This window comes from Rhinoraja longicauda, chromosome 22 (genome assembly GCF_053455715.1).
Source record: "Rhinoraja longicauda isolate Sanriku21f chromosome 22, sRhiLon1.1, whole genome shotgun sequence".
NCBI classification, from domain to species: Eukaryota; Metazoa; Chordata; class Chondrichthyes; order Rajiformes; family Arhynchobatidae; genus Rhinoraja; species Rhinoraja longicauda.
In genome coordinates this window covers 28,684,759-28,706,378 of record NC_135974.1, presented here as the reverse complement: position 1 = coordinate 28,706,378, position 21,620 = coordinate 28,684,759, and the positions used below count along the sequence as shown (strand labels likewise).

At 40.8% G+C, this 21,620-nt stretch overlaps 1 protein-coding gene across 1 annotated transcript in view; it reads left to right on the top strand.

The window, feature by feature from the left end:
* The window catches only part of slc9a8 (solute carrier family 9 member 8), a 48,685-nt gene extending 27,350 nt beyond the window's left edge, over positions 1-21,335 (top strand). Inside the window, exons 11-16 of the mRNA XM_078419017.1 lie at positions 1,226-1,342; positions 4,654-4,736; positions 9,613-9,724; positions 14,263-14,483; positions 15,258-15,404; positions 19,274-21,335. Coding sequence (XP_078275143.1) covers positions 1,226-1,342; positions 4,654-4,736; positions 9,613-9,724; positions 14,263-14,483; positions 15,258-15,404; positions 19,274-19,381 — 788 coding nt within the window. The 3' untranslated portion in view covers positions 19,382-21,335. The remainder of the gene's footprint in view (positions 1-1,225; positions 1,343-4,653; positions 4,737-9,612; positions 9,725-14,262; positions 14,484-15,257; positions 15,405-19,273) is intronic.
* Positions 21,336-21,620: the final 285 nt, after the last annotated feature.

Here is a 21,620-nt window from a genome sequence, read left to right as displayed (position 1 = left end):
AAAAGGCATTTCTACGAGACATCCACAATTATCTTTTTTTTTCATAGATTGCTAATGTTTCCCCTAGGCAGGAATTCCTACCTGTTGCTAAAAATGCACAGACTGGAAATGAAATATAGGATTTTCCTTTTCTAAAGCCTTTAGTCTTTAGAAGACTTAATCAGTTGATCCTTTGGGATGGCGATTAATTCCAAACTGATTGTTAAATGGATCATCTTCAGACTTGAGCAATAGGTTGAGAGAACTTGGAGTACCGTAGCAGACAATACCGTTCAATAGAAAGACAGAAACTAAGAACCTATGGCCTGACATAGGTTCTTAGTTTCTGTCTTTCTATTGAATGGTATTGTCTGTTTCCAACTCTAATTTTGACAGATTCTTGATTAGCAAGGGTGTCAGGGTTTATGGGGAGCATGCAGGAGAAAGGGGTTGAGAGGGAAAGATAGACCAGCCATGATTGAATGGCAGAGTAGACTTGACGGGTCGAATGACCCAATTCTGCTCCTGTAACCTATGAACATGAACTAAATCCATAAAAAAAGCCATTGCACAACAATGAAAACAAACATGTTGGATAAAATAACATGCGATCTAGGTTTAGATTTATTGTGTACGGAGGTGCGGAGAAAAGCTTTGATTTGGACGCTATTCATTTGCATACTATCTTTTGTATTTTTCACGTTTTTATTTAAGGAGGTTATGATTTTATTTTACAATGTTGCCATTTATGGTTTTGATCTTCTGGGAATTTTTTATTTAGTAACCTTTTTAATTATGTATGGATATAATGGAAACCAAAGTAATTCTACCATTCTAAAAAATAGCCTAATTTCTTTATTGTCATCGCAGCTGCTTGAACCAAATGTCACAAGAATATCGATAAATTGGTTCATTTTGAAATATACCACTTTAACAGGGACATCAACACATCTCCCCTTCTGCTCCGGTGAGCTGTTGGTCACAGCGGTGGTCTAAAGATATGAACGTCCTTGAATTCATTCATATGGCCCAACTGAAAATTCAGTGGTCTTATTTTTTAAGACAAATGGCAGGGTACTTTCAGCTTTCATTTATGTAACAGTACGCACTTCTCTATATAAATCTTACTGGTTGGACTTAATTTTAACAACTACTTTAACCCATTAATTTAAATGACTTTTATTTTAGTGTGTTATTAATACATACAACTTCCCCTGTCAATTTTCTATTTGTCCTTTGTCTGCAGGAATCATGGCTATACTGTTTTCTGGCATAGTGATGTCACACTACGCTCACCATAATCTTTCCCCGGTTACTCAAATCCTTATGCAGCAGACACTGCGGACTGTGGCTTTCATGTGCGGTACGTACTCTTTCAGGGCTTGGAATGGGGGGGATACTATTTTCTGCTTTTTCATGTGAAACCTCAGTATGAACATCAAAAAAAACTGTAGATGTTAGAAATCTAAATTACATAGAACACAGTATGAGCACTGGAACGCCAAAGATAGACACAAAAAGCTGGAGTAACTCAGCGGGACAGGCAGCATCTCTGGAGAGAAGGAATGGGTGACATTTTGGGTCAGGACCCTTCTTCCTGCAACAGGCCATTTGGCCCACAATGTCCACGCTGAACATGATGCCCAATCAAACTAATTTATTTTGTTTGCACATGATCTGTATCTCTCCATTCTCTGTATATCCATGTTCCCATCCAAAAGCCTCTTAAATGCCATTATCGTATCTGTCTCTTCCACCACCACTGGTGGTGTATTTAAGGCACACGTTTCCCTCTGTGTCTTTTTAAAAAGACAAAAAAACTTCCCACACACATCTCCTTTCATTATGACACATCACATGTGATAATATGTGATCACATGTGATAATGATTTCATTCATTCATTTGTTCATTCAGTCATTCATTGATTTATTTATTCATTCCTTTTTAAATTTTACTCTTCTCACCTTAAAGGTACGCCCTCTGTAAAGCCCTTTGACTTTGTCACACTGGGAAATAAAAACTTAAGTGTTAGAAATACTCAGCAGGAGAGCGGCAATCATGCGGGAAAAGAAAATGGATAACATGTCAAGTCAAAGAAACTAACTAGAAAAGCATAGGAAAATAACTGCAGATGCTGGTACAAATCGATTTATTCACAAAATGCTGGAGTAACTCAGCAGGTCAGGCAGCATCTGAAGAAGGGTCTCGACCCGAAACGTCACCCACTCCTTCTCTCCCGAGATGCTGCCTGATCTGCTGAGTTACTCCAGCATTTTGTGAATAAATTAACTAGAAAAGCAAATAAACAAAGCTGAATGTTATTTGGAAAATGACACCATAATATTAAAAATTCGCAACGTAAGTTGCAAAAATGAAAACCTATAATGCAAGCAAAATATTATGGTGGGGGAAAAGTATAGTGTTTGCAAGTAATGAAAGTGTAATCTTTGTGCTTCAAGGAGAATGTTCACAATTGTGGACAGTCAGAGTTGTCCATGCTCTTACTTAGTTGAGACACAGTATGGCAAAGTGCCCTTTGGCCCATTGAATCCATGCCGACCATCGATCGCCCGTTCATATTAGTTCTATGTTATTCCACTTTCTCATCTACTCCGTTCACACTAGGGCAATTTACAGAGGTCACGGAGGAAGAATGTGCAAATTTCACACAGACGGCTCCCGAGGTTAGGATTGGACCCGGGTCTCTGGCGCTGCGAGACAGCATATGCTGACCATATTCTGAGATGCTTTGTTAAAGTGAAAAATAATTTGGAGAGGGAAAGTTTTAAATTAACATCACAGTCTACTTTACTGCGGACAGATCATTTGTTGCTCTGGCCACTCTAAGTATGGAGAAGGTTTGGTAATTTGAAACAACTGAAAATTCTCAAAACAGGTTTTGTAACAAGAGAATGAAAACATACAAATAATGTGCAATAAATAGGATGATAGTTTATGGTACCTGTTCAGAAAATATCCTTTGGTAGCAACTATTCCAGTAAACAATTTTCATTTGTAGGAAAAAAAACCTGCAGATGCTGGTTTAAATCGAATGTAGACACAAAATGCTGGAGTAACTCAGCGGGTCCAGCAGCATCTCGGGAGAGAAGGAATGGGTGATGTTTCGGGTTGAGACCTTTCTTCAGACTGATGGATAAAATTTCTGTAACCCATCACTATGATTATCAGACTTGATGCTGAGATCTAGAATTCCAAACCAGACAAATTAGTTTAATTAGTAAAATTTCATTTTACATTTGTGATGTCTAGTTAATTGTTTTATTGGAGATGCAAGGAGCATCAGATGCTGGTTTACAAATAAAGAGACAAAGTGCTGGAGTAACTCAGCAGGTCAAGCAGCTTAAGTTACTCCAGCACATGGCGTCTTTTATTTCATTGTTTTATTAGAAGTTTTAGACAATTGTGCAAACATTTAAGAGGGGCGTTGGAGGGAGAGCAACAAAGATTTTCAGAATGATTCTTGAACTCGAAGTTAAATCACAGGGAGATCGATAGAAGTTATGCTTGTATTCCCTGGGATTGAAAAGGTTAACGTTCAAAATTGTCAGGATTCTAAGGGGAACTTGCCGATAAATTGGGTGAAACTGGTTTGTAATTCTAGATCTAAGCATCAAGTCTGACAATCCTAGTGACGGGTTGCAGATATAAAGTGAGGAAGCACTTTCCCACAAGGTGATGTCGGCTTGAAATGTACTTCCACAAATAGCAGCTGCTGTGGGATTGTTCACTTTAACATTCAAAGAGTTTTTAATCAACAAACAAATGTCAGAGCAGATTTGAGGAGCAATTTTTTTTTTTCCTTCCCCTGTACTAGTGTTCTTCAGAGGAATTTTGTGCACTCCATCTGAGCTAGAGTTAGAACTGTCTTTGGGCAAAAGGAAAATCTGCAGGTCCTTCCCCGGCCTCCAATTTGGTGTATGCTCCTTTTTTACAATAGACAATAGGTGCAGGAGTAGGCCATTCAGCCCTTCGAGCCAGCACCGCCATTCAATGCGATCATGGCTGATCACTCTCAATCAGTACCCCGTTCCTGCCTTCTCCCCATACCCCCTCACTCCGCTATCCTTAAGAGCTCTATCCAGCTCTCTCTTGAAAGCATCCAACGAACTGGCCTCCACTGCCTTCTGAGGCAGAGAATTCCACACCTTCACCACTCTCTGACTGAAAAAGTTCTTCCTCATCTCCGTTCTAAATAGCCTACCATTATTCTTAAACTGTGGCCCCTTGTTCTGGACTCCCCCAACATTGGGAACATGTTTCCTGCCTCTAATGTGTCCAATCCCCTAATTATCTTGTATGTTTCAATAAGATCCCCCTCATCCTTCTAAATTCCAGTGTATACAAGCCTAATTGCTCCAGCCTTTCAACATACGACAGTCCCGCCATTCCGGGAATCAACCTAGTGAACCTACGCTGCACGCCCTCAATAGCAAGAATATCCTTCCTCAAATTTGGAGACCAAAACTGCACACAGTACTCCAGGTGCGGTCTCACCAGGGCCCGGCACAACTGTAGAAGGACCTCTTTGCTCCTATACTCAACTCCTCTTGTTACGAAGGCCAACATTCCATTGGCTTGCTTCACTGCCTGCTGTACCTGCATGCTTCCTTTCAGTAAATATTTTCTAACCATACTCTACTTTATTTTCACAGAAACTTGTGTTTTTGCTTATATTGGGCTGGCAATATTCAGCTTTCCTCACAAGTTTGAGATCTCCTTTGTTATTTGGTGCATTGTGAGTATATATTTTAATATTTCCTTTTGATGAATTATTCTTGAATTCTTGTGCACTGTTCTAGTCGCTGGTGAATCGGTTGATGCGTTACGAGATGAGAATAGATATGATTATGGGCTGTGGTAATAACATTACAAAGGCATAGTAAGTAAATAAAGCAGACTGAATAATTCAGAGTAAATGAGAATATTTGACAATCTGATCGATTTGTAAGAGAGACTTGATATATCAAATCAACGCAAAATAGTTGTGACATAAATATTGGAAATTATCCCATGATCTTTTTTAAACTGCCAGCCTGAAAAATCTTTAAACAAATGATCTCAGCTAAATATTCACTTACCTTTCATCATGTGGCAGAGTTTGTTATTTGTAAAATAATTGGAGCCTCTAATGTCCTACTTTATTGTGCAAGATTATATTTTTCGCCCTCAGGTGTCTTGGTACATTCTATTTACAATAATTTGCATTGTGTCAGGATTAATGCCTTTACTGCCTCCTCTCAAATGTATTTCAAGATTCACATTTGGATTAAATACTTGTTTTACTTATTGCTTTTCAATTAACTTTCCAATGCATCGTTATCTTAATTTATTAACAAAGAACTGCAGATGCTGTTTTTTTTTACCAAAGATAGACACACAGTTCTGGAGTAACTCAGCGGGCCAGGCAGCATCTCTGGAGAAAAAAGATGGGTGATGTTTCTGAAGAAGGGTCCCGACTCGAAACGTCACCCATCCGTGTTCTCCAGAGATGCTGCCTGACCCGCTGAGTTACTCTTAGTGTGTGTCTTTGTTATCTTAATTCTTGCTATACTATTCTACTTTCGCCCCTCTCTACAAATGCAAAGTGAGAAGTTTAATTTGTCAATAAGATACAATAACATGTAAAATACATTTGGACTGGAGCGTGGATAGGAAAGTTTTAGAGGGATATATATGGGCAAACGCTGGCAGGTGAGACTAGCATAGGTGGGGGATCTGGGTCAGCATAGCGAAATGGGCTGAAGGACCTGTTTCCGTGCTGTTTAACTGTATGACGAATCAATTAATTTAGGTTTGTGCACAAGATTTAAATAAGCCTTTACCTCCTTTTATTTAATAAAGAAGGATGTTGATTTAACTCGTGCCTGTGAGTCAGATGATTGCAATTCAAGTTCTTCAGCGACTCTAACACAAGACTCAGTGAAGTCGGTGTATGAATAATAAGCTGTCACATCTGATGATGAACACAAATCAAACCACTGTCTGTACAGTACAGAGCTACAGGCTCTTTAAAAGAAAGCAACATTAGGCATTTTCCTGTGTTTTCGGTTTAATTTGCTTATTTCACATTAACAAGCAGTATGTTGGCACAGTGGTGCAGTGGTAGAGCTGTTGCCTTACAGCGCCAGAGACCCGGGTTTGATCTTTACTACGGGTGCTGCCTGTACGGAGTTTGTACGTGTTATGTTCAGCACGGCATAAAGATAAAGTACACTCACATGTTCGTTGCCTGAATCGCGCCAGCCTTTATTTACCTAGCGTTCTCGGCTAATAAGGAACACCCACTCATTAACATGGCACATGAATATGCATGAATACATTACACTGCTCTCCCTTTTTTAAGTATTAAATCCAAGTACTCAGTTACAATTTTGGTGTTGTGATACTTGATTTAAACCAATACTTTTAACCATATTTACAAAATTTCAAATGCTAAACATAACACATTTATTTTACATATTCACACATTTCCATTTTACTTGTAGAGTGAGTTGTCTAACTTACAAATTTAACCTAATAACTGGTTTGCGGTTCCTGCCTGATCGTCTAACAGTAACAGGCGTAACAGATGTACGTGTAGACTCAACTATTAGCTTGTTTGGCTCTATTTTAGTTCAATCGTGTGAGAACTTGCTCGAGTATTTCCAGATGTTCTTCCATGCCCACTGTGAATATCAGTAGATCATCCTGGTTGCACACACAGTGCGGAATGCCTTGCAACATTTTGTCCATGACGGACTGAAAGATTTTCCGGGAAGATTTCACACTATAGGGCAGCTTTGTATATGAATACAAGCCCTTATATGTGTTGATGGTCAGGCACTGCTGACTTTCTTTGTCAATATTGAGTTGGGCATAAGCGTGAGACAAATCCAGCTTAGTGAAGACTCTTGCTCCGCTAAGTTCTGCATACAGATCCTGCGAGGTTGGCAAAGGGTACTGTTCGTCGTCAACAGCTTGGTTGATTGTGACTTTGTAGTCACCACATAGTCGAACAGTTTTGGCAGCCTTGGGTACAGCCACAATTGGCGTTGCCCAGTTGCTCTGGTCTGTCTTCACGAGTACTCCATTCCGCTCCAACCTGTTGAGTTCTTCCTCCACTTGTTGCTTTAGAACATATGGTACTGGTCTTGGTCGACAATACACAGGTTTCACATCTTGCTTCAGTCGAATGTGTGCAGAGTACCCTGTTATTCCCGTGTAACTATCAGCAAATATTTCAGCATGTTTGCTTACGACATTTTCAAGACGTGATTTGGACACATCGACGCTGAAAATGTTCTTCCAGTTTAATTTTATTTTACTCAGCCAATCCTTTCCAAGGAGGGTTGGTTTATTTCTGTAGCTGGCCACTATGATGGGCAGTGTTACTGACTGGCCATTACACTGAACTTTGCAATTCATTTGTCCGCACGTCTCCAAGGCTTCGCCCGAGTAGGTTCTCGGCTTGATCTTACTCTTGGACAATGGTGTCTGTGAGAACTTTGTTTCGTACAGGTCTTTGCTCATGACCGAACAGTCTGCTGCCGTGTCAATACACATATCAGTTCACTGTTCATTAATCAATAGTTTAATTCGAAAGTCCTTGTCTTAGCTGGTTGTAGGCTTATTGACATTAGTTGCATGAATGATGTACAACCCAAGTTCATTGTCATCCGGGTTCATCTCTAAGTTGTGAACTCTTTTCTGGTGTTGTCGTGTGTTTCCCACTTTAAGCTTGGCCCGACATGCTGAGGCGGTATGGTCTTTCTTCTGGCAGTTATAGCACTTAGCTGTTTTGAACTGACAGGATTGGGATGGGTGATTACCGTTGTAACGATAACAACTGGCTTCACTCGGCTCCCCGCCATATTTCGGTTTCAGTTTGGCCCCTTTTGGATTGGCCATAGGCACTGCTTTGTGAGTATACACGGCCACTGCAGTATGTGGTGAACGAAACTCGCGAGCATTCTTTGATGCCATCTCCATTGTAGTAGCAATCTTGCATGCTATCTCAAATGTAAGATCAGGAGTGCTCATGAGTCTGAACTGAATTCGTTCGTCCACTAGACCACAAACAAATCTGTCGCGTAGTGCGCGTTCAAGAAAGGTTCCAAAGTTACAGTGCAATGTTAACTTTTTCAAGGCAACAATGTACTCACTGATTGTCTCGTTTTGCTTCTGGTTTCTCGTGCCGAATTTGTAGCTTTCTGCAATTTCCAGAGGCTTTGGGTTGAAGTGCTCCTCCAACTTCTTTATAATGTCACTGAAAGGCACATCTTTTGCCTTTGTGGGCGCAAGGATATTCACGAGCAGAATCGCTGTGAGCAGAATCGCTTTCATGCGTTCACGAACGGCCTTATTTGTTGCAGCCACTACCTCTCCTTCACCACTGGTCTCACCACTGGTCTCCGTGATGTTGTTTGCCATGAAGAACATGTTTGCTCTTTCCATATAGGAGCTGAACGGCTCTCTACTTTTGTCAAAGATGCCCAGGCTTCCGATGTAGCCCGTGGATGCTGCCATTTTGTCCCTCTCTTTTTTTTTTTAAACAAAGGAACGAGGAAAGTTTTTTTTTTTGCACAAGCTCGGATTTCCTGCCTGTTCTGGTGTAGCAAAGCACCTAAAACTTAGCAGTACAAAAGCTATGCTAGCTATGCAAAACAAACTCAGTCTCCTCCACAATCCCGTCCTCGTCGCCAATTTTGTTATGTTCAGCACGGCATAAAGATAAAGTACACTTGCACGTTCGTTGCCTGAATCGCGCCAGCCTTTATTTACCCAACATTCTCGGCTAATAAGGAACACCCACTCATTAACATGGCACATGAATATGCATGAATACCTTACAGTACGTTCTCCCTGAGGCCATGTGGGTTTTCTTCTGGTGCAGGTTGCACATTCCAAAGATGTGCAGGTTGGTAGGTTAATGGCCACCTGTAAATTGTCCCAAGAGTGTAACATAGAACTAGTGATCGGGGTGATTGTTGGTCGGCGTTGTCCGAAGGGCTTGTTTCCACTTTTTATCTCTGAAACTAAATCTGAAATTAAGCATTCATATTCCTGTCTATTATGAGTAGATCCTGAACCCTTGTAGAATTATACACCATAGAAACGGGCCACTTTGTCCATCCATCCTGTGCAAACCGCAAAGTATTTATTTGCACAAATTTAGTTTTATTCACCCACATTCTTATCAAATCCCCCCAGTTTCTATTGCTCACCTGCACATCATGGGCAATTTACAGTAACCAATTACCTACCAACCAGCACATCTTTGGGATGTGGGAGAAACCGGAGCACCTAATTAGGGTTAGGGTATTAAAGTGTTAATTAGGGTTGATTACAACAAAAGATAATCCTCACAAACAAGTTCAATTATCTATTTTTTAATAAAAACTTCCCTTAAGTATATAGTGCCAAAACAAAGCTGCTACTTCTGGTTTGTAATTGTTAGGTTAGCATGCAACAAAAGCTTTTTACTGTGCCTCAGTACACGTGACGATAAACTGAACTGAAATATTGATAGTGCATGGCACTCAGCTAGAATTGATTTTACAAAACAATGTTATTTAACAAAACAATGTTATTTATTATCAATGCTTCCACTAAAAATACATTTTTCCTTACAGGTTCTTGTCTTATTTGGCAGAGCATTGAATATATTTCCCCTCTCCTATCTCCTGAACTTCTTTCGAGATCATAAAATCACTCCTAAAATGATGTTCGTCATGTGGTTTAGTGGTAAGTGGTTTTCTGAATTCGTGTGCTTTTCAATATATATTTGATATATTTGAATTAATATTTCAATTTTAAAAACCTGCATGTAAATCATTATTATAAAATATGTTCATGGGAACTCAAAGCACCGTGGGGGTAGTTGACAAAAGAAGCATTTAGAAAGGTCAGCCACGACTTATGTAATGCTGAGGCTCTATAAGGCACTGGTCAGGCCGCATTTGGAATATTGTGAGCAATTTTCGGCACCATATCTGAGGAAGGATGTGCTGGCTTTGGAGAGGCTCCAGAGGAGCCTTACAAGAATGATCCCAGGAATAAGTAGGTTAACCTATGATGAGCGTTTGTCGGCACTGGGCCTGTACTCGCTGGAGTTTAGAATAATGAGGGGGGACCGAATTGAAACATAAAGAATAGTGAAAGGCTTGGATAGAGTGGATGTGAAGAGGATGTTTCCACTAGTGGGAGAGTCTAGGACTAGAGGTCATAGCCTCTGAATTAAAGGACGTTCTTTTGGGAAGGAGACGAGGAGAAATTTCTTTAGTTGGAGGGTGGTGAATCTGTGGAATTCTTTGCCACAGAAGGCTGTGGAGACCAAGTCAGTGATGGCAGCCTCGCCAATGGTCTGTCTGTCTTTTCATATTTTTTGTTATTTTTAGTGTGTTTTAAAAGTATGTGTTAATGTTCTCTGGTTTGTTCTATGTGGGGGGTGGGGGAGGGGGGAAACTTTTTTTCAATCTCCTACCTTGCCAGAGATGCGATTGTTTTCCGGATAGTATCTCCGGTTGCTCTGTGGCCTAATATCATGGAGCTGGCGGCCTTGCTCGAGACTGACTTTGAGCCCCACCGCGGCGCCGTGGACTTATCACCGGAGCCCGTGATCCCTTGCCTGGGATCGACACTCCAACTGCGGCCTGCGGATTTCACCATCAAGGAGCTCGCAGTCGGGGCGCTCCAAAGTTGCAGGAGGTTTGACTAACCCCGACCCATAGAAACATAGAAAATAGGTGCAGGAGTAGGCCATTTGGCCCTTCGAGCCTGCACCGCCATTCAATATGATCATGGCTGATCATCCAACTCAGTATCCCGTACCTGCCTTCTCTCCCTACCCCCTGATCCCTTTAGCCACAAGGGCCACATCTAACTCCCTCTTAAATATAGCCAATGAACTGGCCTCAACTACCTTCTTTGGCAGAGAATTCCACAGATTCACCACTCTCTGTGTGAAAAAAAAGTTCTCATCTCGGTCCGAAAAGACTCCCCCCTTATCCTTAAATTGTGACCCCTTGTTCTGGTCTTCCCCAACATCGGGAACAATCTTCCTGCATCTAGCCTGTCCAACCCCTTAAGAATTTTGTAAGTTTCTATAAGATCCCCCCTCAATCTTCTAAATTCCAGCGAGTACAAGCCGAGTCTATCCAGTCTTTCTTCATATGAAAGTCCTGCCATCCCAGGAATCAATCTGGTGAACCTTCTCTGTACTCCCTCTATGGCAAGAATGTCTTTCCTCAGATTAGGAGACCAAAACTGTATGCAATACTCCAGGTGTGGTCTCACCAATGCCCTGTACAACTGCAGCAGAACCTCTCTGCTCCTATACTCAAATCCCCTCGCTATGTATGCCAACATACCATTCGCTTTCTTCACTGCCTGCTGCACCTGCATGCCTACTTTCAATGACTGGTGTACCACGACCCAGTGTACGATCACCCGGCGCAGATAAGTCAAGATCCTGCCGATGCGGGAGCTTGATCGCCCCGATGCGGTGGCTCCGACCGCTGGTTGTGGGAGCCAAGATCGCCCCGACAATGGAAGGCTCGAGTGCCCCGACCGGGAGAGGACAAATAAGTGAAGAAGATTGAACTTTTTTTTGCCTTCCATCACAGTGAGGAATGTGGAGGAGTCGCTGTGGTGGACGTTCATGTTAAAATGTATTTTGTGTGTCTTGTTGCTTTTTATTGGTATGACTGTATGGCAAATCAAATTCCTCATATGTTGCAAAACATACTTGGCTAATAAAGTATGATTATGATTTTGATTATATAAGAAAATAACTGCAGCTGCTGGTACAAATCGAAGGTATTTATTCACAAAATGCTGGAGTAACTCAGCAGGTCAGGCAGCATCTCAGGAGAGAAGGAATGGGTGACGTTTCGGGTCGAGACCCTTCTTCAGTCTGAAGAAGGGTCTCGACCCGAAACGTCACCCATTCCTTCTCTCCTGAGATGCTGCCTGACCTGCTGAGTTACTCCAGCATTTTGTGAATAAATATGATTTTGATTATGATTTTTACGGCAGAGGTAGATAGATTCTTGAGTAGTACAGGTGTCAGGTTATGGGGAGAAGGCAGGAGAATGGGGTTAGAAGAGAGATATAGATCGGCCATGGCAGAGTAGACTTGATGGGCCGAATGGCCTAATTCTACTCTTATTCCTTATGACCTTATTTTGTCAACTGATACAGTACGTGCAAGAGGCCTGACACTGCCTAACTTTCTTCCGAGATCATAGGAAGTAGAAGCAAGAATAGGTTGTTCTTTAGAAACTCATTAGTTCCATAAAATACTATTTCAGATTTTGCTCTGTTATACAAAACAACAGCAAGATTAATTAAACAATATTTATAATAAATGCTTATCTTATCACATGTTGAGGTGTTTTACAAAAGTATAATCGGACATGGGTGCAGGCATTATTCGGAAGGATAATCAAATTCATGACAAATTGAATTGGTTTGAGGAAGTCTTTAAAGAAAAAGCAGAATCTAGTTTCAGGGGAGAATTCTTCCACTTTTCCACTTTCCTTTCAAATCAAACACAGTTGAAGTGGCTTATTACTTGCACTTTTTCTCAATATCAGCTCCAGAACATTTATTGTTTCCTGCGATACATTAGTAACTAGTTAACAGCAGTATTTCAATGGCTGAGATGTGTTTTGGGATTTAATGTTTTAGTTTTAGAGATATGGCATGGAGATTGGCCCTATGGCACCGTGAGTCCACTCTGAGCTTCGATTACCCATTCATAGAGGGCAGGCCCAAAGGAGGGCAATCAAAGAACTTGCAAATGCCGCCGAACGGAGCAGTCACTGGCTGTGGCTGAAAAGAAAAGATACTGTCTGGGCTGCCACGTGACCATCTAGAGGCTAACCATAAGACACACCCAGGTCTGATCACCCTGCGGTGGGCCTGCCTCGACTGAGGGTGTCTTGTGATAAAAGGCCGAAACACCCAGTGACGTTGAGGTACACAACTGAAGATGTGTCTGAATGATAGCAACATTACCTAGTGGTCACCCCCAAGAACAACACCAGTCAATTGTAGTACAAACCTTAGGGATTGTAACATCTAGTCCTACTAATCAATCTACTGTAGAGTCTAGCAGTATCAGTATTGTATCTGCTGTCCCAATTCATAAAGTTATGGTTGAACTTCTTTATTAATGCCTCGTTAGAACTAATGTGAACGAATGATTGATGGTCAGAGTGGACTTGGTGGGCTGAAGGGCCCATTTCCCATTGTATCTCTAAACCTGAGAGGAAAGAATGCGTGAGGAAACCGGAGCACCCGTGGAACGGGAGAATGTACAAACTCCACACAGATGGCACCCGAGGTCAGGATCGAACATGGGTCGCTGGCAGTGTGAGGCAGCAACTCTACCAGCTGCACCACTGTGCTGCCCATGTCTTGAAAGACATTGTATTAATCTAAGAGGGAAATGCAAGAAACAGCAGATGTTGGTTTACAAACAAAAACTTTGGAGTAACACAGTGGGCCAGGTACTTTCTGTGCAGGATAGGTGACATTTCAGGTCAGGGTCCTTCTTGAGACTGAGGAGTCGAAATAAGGGTCCCAACCCCAAATGTGACCCGAACCTTTGTTCTCATTCCTGTTCTGTGATGAATGTGATTGGTCAACCCTGTGAAATATTGGCCAACAATTACTTGTGTAATCTTCAGATGTCCCACCAATCTTACTGGATTGTGGACTTCATGTTAGTAAATGGAAACAAAAGTAAACAGGTTGAACTTTAGTGCATTATAATTTGATAACTGTCTAATGTTTTAAAGCAAGAGTTTTTTCTGTAATTATAACTTAGATGTTTGTTCAAATCACAGTTCTGTTCTTAATAAGCCTCTTTTTGAGTGTGTTCATAATATGTTCTAAGATCAGAATTAGGTCATTAGGTCAAGTCTACTCCGCCATTCAATCATGGCTGATCTATCTTTCCCTCACAACCCCATTCTCCTGCCTTTGCCCCATAACCCCTGACACCCTTACTAATTGATTCTCATTCATTCATTCTGAAGAAGGGTCTCGACCCGAAATGTCACCCATTCCTTCTCTCCTGAGATGCTGCCTGACCTGCTGAGTTACTCCAGCATTTTGTGAATAAATACCTTCGATTTGTACCAGCATCTGCTGTTATTTTCTTATACTCATTCATTCAGAGGAGCCCCTTATAAAATTTAAAGAGAGACCATGAATTTTATGCTTCTAATTCCTCTATGATCTGCTACATTTTAATTTCCTTTTTTAATTATTAGGTCTTCGAGGTGCCATCCCTTACGCCTTGAGTCTACATTTGGAGATGGAGCCGATAGCGAAACGGCAGCTGATTGGAACAACCACTATAATTATTGTGCTTTTCACAATTCTGGTCTTGGGTGGTGGAACAATGCCTCTGACCAGGCTGATGGATGTTGAGGATCCCAAAACCCGTCGAAGGAATAAGAAAGACATCACACTCAGTAAAACTGAGAAAATGGTATTTGAGTCGGCTTATTCCTCTTTGTATGTTTTGGTGCTTATTGTCTTCACATAGGAATCACGTTGTAGGCATTAGACCAGACAGCACAAAGTCGAATAGAATACCAGAGTAACAGCAACAAAATGTGACCTGAAAGCTTGAGTTATTGGCTTGTAACTGAGGTGGAATCCAGAACTTTCACATGCACATAAGGCAGTGGTGCAGCAGTAAAGTTGGTGCCTTACAGTGCCAGAGATCCGGTTCAATCCTGACCTCTGGTGCTGTCTGTCCGAGTGCTCCCTTTTTCTCCCACATTCCAAAGACATGCAGGTTTGTAAGTTAATTGGCTTTTGTAAATTGTCCTTAGTGCGATGTACAGAACTAGTGCTTGGGTAATCACTGATCATTGCTGACTCAGTGGGCCGAAAGGCCTGTGTCAGCATTGTATCTTTTAAACCAAACTTAACTAAACTCTAGACTCCCTCTCTCCTGACTCTCAGTATAAAAGAGTCTTGACCTGAAACGTCACCTATTCCTTCTCCTCAGAGATGCTGCCTGTCCCACTGAGTTACTCCAGCATTATGTGTCTAAACTAAACTACGGTGTGCAAAGAGCTAATTTTCTATTATGTTTTCAGAATTATTGTGTATATTTTAATATGAACTAAAACTTGGATGTGAAATTAGAGTGTCACTTTCCAATATGTAATAGTTCATTTGTAATTGGCAATTCTGTTTAGTTTTTTTGTGTTGTGCTGTCTTCATAGTAATTCCAATTGTGATTGTTTTGCAGGGCAACACTATTGAATCTGAGCACTTATCAGAACTAACAGAAGAGGAGTATGAAGCACATTACATCAAACGGCAAGATCTTAAAGGCTTCATGTGGTTGGATGCTAAATATTTAAACCCTTTCTTTACTCGACGACTTACTCCTGAGGTTAGCCAATTTAATTTTCTTAGAATTGAAGTAAACCATTTTATTGCATGAGATGTAGAATCTGGCCACAATTATCTTTGCCATCGCTACCTTGATCTAAAGGAAAGTAAACTCCAAGAGCTTGAGATCATATTATCGTTAGCAAGTGGAGCTCGTAAATCAATGAAAATCTTTAGTGCTTCTATCATTTTAATAATGAAATTACAATTCACTACTTCTAACATTATGGCAGCTTAATTTAAGCATATTGAGATAATCTCCCGTCAGTAACTCTTGAGAAATTGGATGCATTTATTGGCTAATGAGAAATTTTCAATTAATCAAGGCATTCATCATATGTTTCCAACACATTTATGAAATGATCCTGTTATTTGTAGATCGCCAGGACTCTTGCCTCGAGAGCTTTCATCAATCCTGGACATTCCAAAGCACTTTACAATTGATGAAGTTTTTTTTTTAAAGGTTCACCAAGTATTTGCAATCAGTGAGCAGATAATCTGTGGATGATTTTGATTGAGGATTAGACAGTAGCCAGGCTGCCAGGCATACTACACTGCCCATGTTCTTAAATTGTTCTGTGAAATTTTTGCTGTCTAACTTTACAAGACCAAACAAGGTCTTAATTTCGACACAGAATGCTCGACACAGTAACTCAGCGGGACAGGCAGCATCACTGGAGAGAAGGAATGCGTGACGATTCAGGTCGAGATCCTTCTTCAGACTGAGAGTCTGGGGAGGGGGAGTCTAGAGATATGGGAGGGTAAGGTGTGAAAACAACAGATCAAAGCAGATGATAAGGAATTGTAGAATGGTTCATTGTTAGCTGAGTCAGGATGACAATGAGGCATACAATCAGTTACATTTTGTCAGGAATACAGTAGAACTAGTTCAACAACTAGGGTGGGGGAGGGACAGAGAGAGGGAAAACAAGGGTTACTTGAAGTTAGAGAAATCAATATTCATACCGCCGGATTGTAGGCTTGGGCAGAATGTCGTGAAGTTTGGGTGATTTTAATTGCTCCCCCTTGTGATATCAATTTACATTGAAAATTAATCTTGTTACGAAGCTTAATTGATGCTACGATACGATAGAACTTTATTTATCCCAGGAGGGGAATTGATCTAACAGGGCTGGTACAGTTCGAAGCTTGTATAAATTGTTAACGACCATTCACTTATTCTTCCATTTAATGCCCCAATATTGTTGATGAGTGTGGTAGTCAAGAACATCCATGGTCATGGCACACACTCTATGCTTCGTTGTCAGGCTCAGAGCTTTGTGAAAGGGGCTGCTAGTCAAGTCAAGTCAATTTATTTGTATAGCACATTTAAAAACAACCCACGTTGACCAAAGTGCTGCACATCTGACTAGGAAAAAAAGAAACATACAGTGGCAGGCAGCCAAACACAACGGCGCGGCCATCTTGAACAAAATGTTAATTCAATCACCCACAGTCCAACAATAAAAGCACTAAACAGGCACCCAAATTACCCAACCCCAAAAACCCCCCAAAACACAGTCCAACAATAGAAGCATTAAATAGGCATTCAAATCACACACCCCAAAACCCCCAAAAACACAGTCCAACAATAAAAGCATCAAACAGGCACTCAAACCACCCAACCCCAAAAACACACAAAAAAGAAACATCCATCAAAGAAACATCCATCACAGTGAGTCTCCTCCAGTCCTCTCTCTCCTCACTGTGATGGAAGGCCACAATGTCTTTCCCTTCTCCCGCTGTCCTCGCCCGCAGTCAGGTTGTTGTGGTTGCAGGCCGCACCGGACGGTCCGCAGCGGGCCAAGCCCAAGGCGCGTCGCGTCGCAGCCGCTCCCGCAGCCTCCGAAGACGGCCGGCTCCGCCGATGATAAGTCCGATCCGGGGCGGGCGAACACGCTGCTGCCGCTGTTGTTGCACGTCGGGGCGGTCGTGGCTCCCAACATTGAAACCCCCGCCCAGCAGAGAAATATCCCGCGGCCATCCTAGGCCGCGCCGGACGGTGAAATGTCCGCGCCCCAAGCCCCGCGATCCGGGGCGGGCGAACACGCTGCCGCTGCCGGAGCTCCCGATGTCGGCATCCACGCGGCCCGAACCTAAGGCGAGTCGCAGCCGCTCCCGCAGCCTCCGAAGACGGCCGGCTCCGGTGGTGGTAAGTCCGATCCACGGACTTGGATGGTAAGTCCGATGGAGGCTGACAGCTCCAGGAGTTGGGCCGATGGTAGGCCGCAGCAGGAACGGAGACACGGCCCAGAAAACAAAGGTCGGGTCTCCGTTCTGAAGGGACACATATTTACAGTGTTACAGTTTCCCCCTCCCCCCCACATACACACATAGTACACAAACACAAAAACACCACATTACAACTACAATTAAGACCAAAAAAACCCAACAAAAACACAAAGACAAATGGACCGCAGGTGAGCGGCAGCTGCTAGGGCAGTGCCGCCATTTTTGTCTTTGCGAATCTCGTGAACCTTCACCCAATTAAAACTGAAATAAAGTCAGCCTTGTGTGTTGCATTCAGAGCCCAATTCCACTTTAATTTACCAAGCATATCTTAATTTACTTAATTGTGAACTTATCTTGTTTATGCCCCAACCTTAACTTTGAATAACTGAGTATCTTTTTTTTCTGAAGAAAGGTTTCGACCCGAAATGTCACCCATTCCTTCTCTCCAGAGATAGTTACTCCAGCATTTTGTTTCCATCTTTGGTGTACACCAACATCTGCAATTCCTTCCTACACATCTTTTTTTTATATTGAACTCTGAGAATCTGTGCATTACAAAGTTGAACAGGGCAAATCAGCAACATTTATAATAAATACCCATTATCTGTAATCTAAATGTTGATGGTTTTTCATAGATTTGGTAAAAATGTTGAAGTTGAGACACCACAAGTAATGTTGCTTTCAGTTCAATATTATTTGAAGTTAATCATCATCTTAAAGTTTGTTTTCTATGACAACACATCCACATCTGTTGGATATATTTATTTTTCTGTAATACTAAAAGGAAACGCAGCAATCAATGAAAGACAAAAGCCATATTTGTTACCATGTATCATTTGGAAGAGAATACTATTTTAACATTTTAAACGCATTAATAAGTTTATTTGAACTGGCTTTTATTAGATGCTGCTGCGCCTGCAGTAATTTAGTTTAGAGATACAGTGCGGAAACGGGCCCTTCGGCCCACCAAGTCCACACCGACCAGCGATCCCCGCACATTAACACTATCCTACACACACTAGGTGATAATGTTTTTACATTTATACCAAGCCAATTAACCTACAAACCTGTACGTCTTTGGAGTGTAGGAGGAAACTGAACATCTCGGAGTAAACCCACGTGTTTAAGGGGAGAACATACAAACTCCATATAGGCACCACCTGTAGTCGGGATCGTACCTGGGTCTCTGCCCATGTAAGCTCTGGGAGGCAGCAATACCGCTTTTAATCTTTAGTGAAGGGAATGTTCTCCAGTTTTGTATCTTTCAGTTATCATAAATATTTGAGATACAGATGATTAATTACACGGTAAAGTTGATACAATCAACTACCAAGAAAATATTGTAAGGAATAATTTGACATCGTTTCATTTTTAGTTCATTTGATTACAACAGCAAAAGTCAAATATTTCAATTTTCTTTAGAATGTCACGGTACGATTATTAAAGAAAATGCATTTTTATGTCATTATTTCATAAATTTCCCACAAAAACAACTTTAAAAAAAAAAGTTGGCAAGTTATTTTTAAATATTAATAGCAACGACTTGCGAGTTGATTACAGGAACATGTGGTAATAATCAAGACTCATTTGTAAATGTACATGTATTCTCGTGTTTGTAATTTTTCCTATCTATTCCAGGACCTACATCATGGGAGAATACAGATGAAAACATTGACCAACAAATGGTACGAGGAAGTGCGTCAAGGTCCATCAGGTTCAGAGGACGATGAGCAAGAGCTTCTCTAGCAGTTGGATTGTGCAGAAGTTGCAACACAGCATTTAAGTTTCATGAAGATTCAGGACGAGGGGAAGCACCAGTTAGACTGTCCACGGCACTGAATTCTGAGCTGCTTAAAGTGATCTTTGTGCCATTTGTAGGGTATTCTAATCTTTTAAAAAATAATTCAGAAGATAAGATCGGTGTGCTGAGTTCTTGCAAATATTTTGCACGTTTAATTATGAAGGTGGAGAATTAACCCTCACTGAAGGAATATCTTTTGTAAATTGGATAACACTGAATGTATAACTAGGTTATGCACTTTACTTTCTTGTAAAGAAGATCACAGTTTTATATCTATCCACTTTTCCTAAGGATTCTGACAATCGAGAGATTTACACTCGCCATTGATCTTTTGTGTAGCTACTGAAAAGGAAGCTCTGCCCTCGAGTTTCCTCTCTCTGAATGTTAGATGTTGTGCTTGTTTACCTTGTTTTACCTACATTGGTAATTTGACTTGAAGCAGAAGTCTAAGTGAGCTTGAATTTTCACGGGGCTCAAAGTTATCCGAGGCTGTGCTGGTTTGTTGAAACATCAGATTCTCCATCTAACTTTCTCTTCTATATCGGAAGAGTCAAACAATAAATTCCAATTCCATATTAATTTTGGTTTGAAATTTGGGCAAATTTTGGAATCATGGGTGTGTGATAATTTTCTGTACTTAATTTATGTTCTCAAGTGACTTTCAGAATCTCACTTGAAATGGAATGACAAATGCATTTAAAATGAATTACGTTTGAAAGTGATTTCATTTTAAATTAAGAATACTTTTAAAACCATCGTTGCAGATTTAAGTGTACTAATTGCTTATACAATTTCCAGCCTACAACTTTCTTTGACCAAATAGCCATCAAAATATTTTTCCTCTATTTGTTTTAGTTTGAGAACAATCCAACCTTTGTGCCTTCAATGGAACATAGCAACACCTTGGCTAAATGATAAACATACACTGCATGATAAACGATGGTGTATTTCTAGAATGATCTATTGTTTGACTCAGTGTGAATGATGCCATGGGCAACCTGTTAGTTTTTAAATGTTTGCTAATTCAGCTAATGAGTGTTTGTTCCAGTCCAAAATATTACATTAAGGATCCAAAAATGCTTCTTGATAAATGACGTTAGTGTAATCTGAATTCTGAAAGGGTCTCGACTCGAAACGTCACCTATCCATTTTCTCCAGAGATGCTGCCTGACCCGCTGAGTTACTCCAGCATTCCATGTATAAACCAGCATCTGCAGTTCCTTCCTACGCATTAATATAAAAGATACACCTTTTCTTATGGATTCTAATCTGGGGCATGCTATCTGTGAACAGGACTAGTTTCTGACCGAAAGTTTACAAGCAAATAAATTGACTTGGATCTGTCTTTTTTAAGTGCACCTTAAATGGATGGTTGGTAATGGAAACTAAACCTTGCATTCCATCAAAAAAAAGCATGACCATAAATGGTGCCACTGGGAACCATAAGTATATTCATAAATATTAATATTTTCTCAATAAAATTGATTTTTTTAAAGCTGGCAGTCTTCAAATGTTCACATGTATCAGGCTGAAATATCTGATATTTTAAGCATATTATTATCTTCTGACAAAGTTCTAAGATCCTGTTCATAAAAAAAAAATCAACATTCTCAAGTTGTTTACTGAATTGTTTATTGGATGATTTTCCAACTTTCAAACTTTTGTATACATTTTGCTGGAGTTTTGATCTAACAGTTTATCTGCTGTAATGCCAATTTTCATGAAGGGGCCATACAATAGTCATTATTTAAACTTATGAATACATTTTTAGAGCAGGTTTCCAAAAGGGTTAATTTATAGAAGCATGCTGAAAACTGAACAATAAACAGCACTAGAAACAGTTTACCATTGTTTTATTAATATTGCACTGTGATTGTAGAATGTGTTCAAAATAAACATCGAGCGTTGTTAATATATTTCACACTAAAATTATTCTGTGCCGTGTTATGAAGAGAAATCCTGCCATTGCAGTTCCTCCAAAGGAAGGGGAACAAATGTAAAATCTAGAAAACTTAGTTAATTTATAACTGTTCGGTTTTAAGCAAGCCTTGAAAGAAAATGTGAAAAATAACAGAATACTTTTACTGAGGGGCGGCACAGCGGTAGAGCTGTTGCCTTACAGCACGGGTTTGATCCTGACTACGGGTGCTACGGTCTGTACGGAGATGGGCACATTCTCCCTGT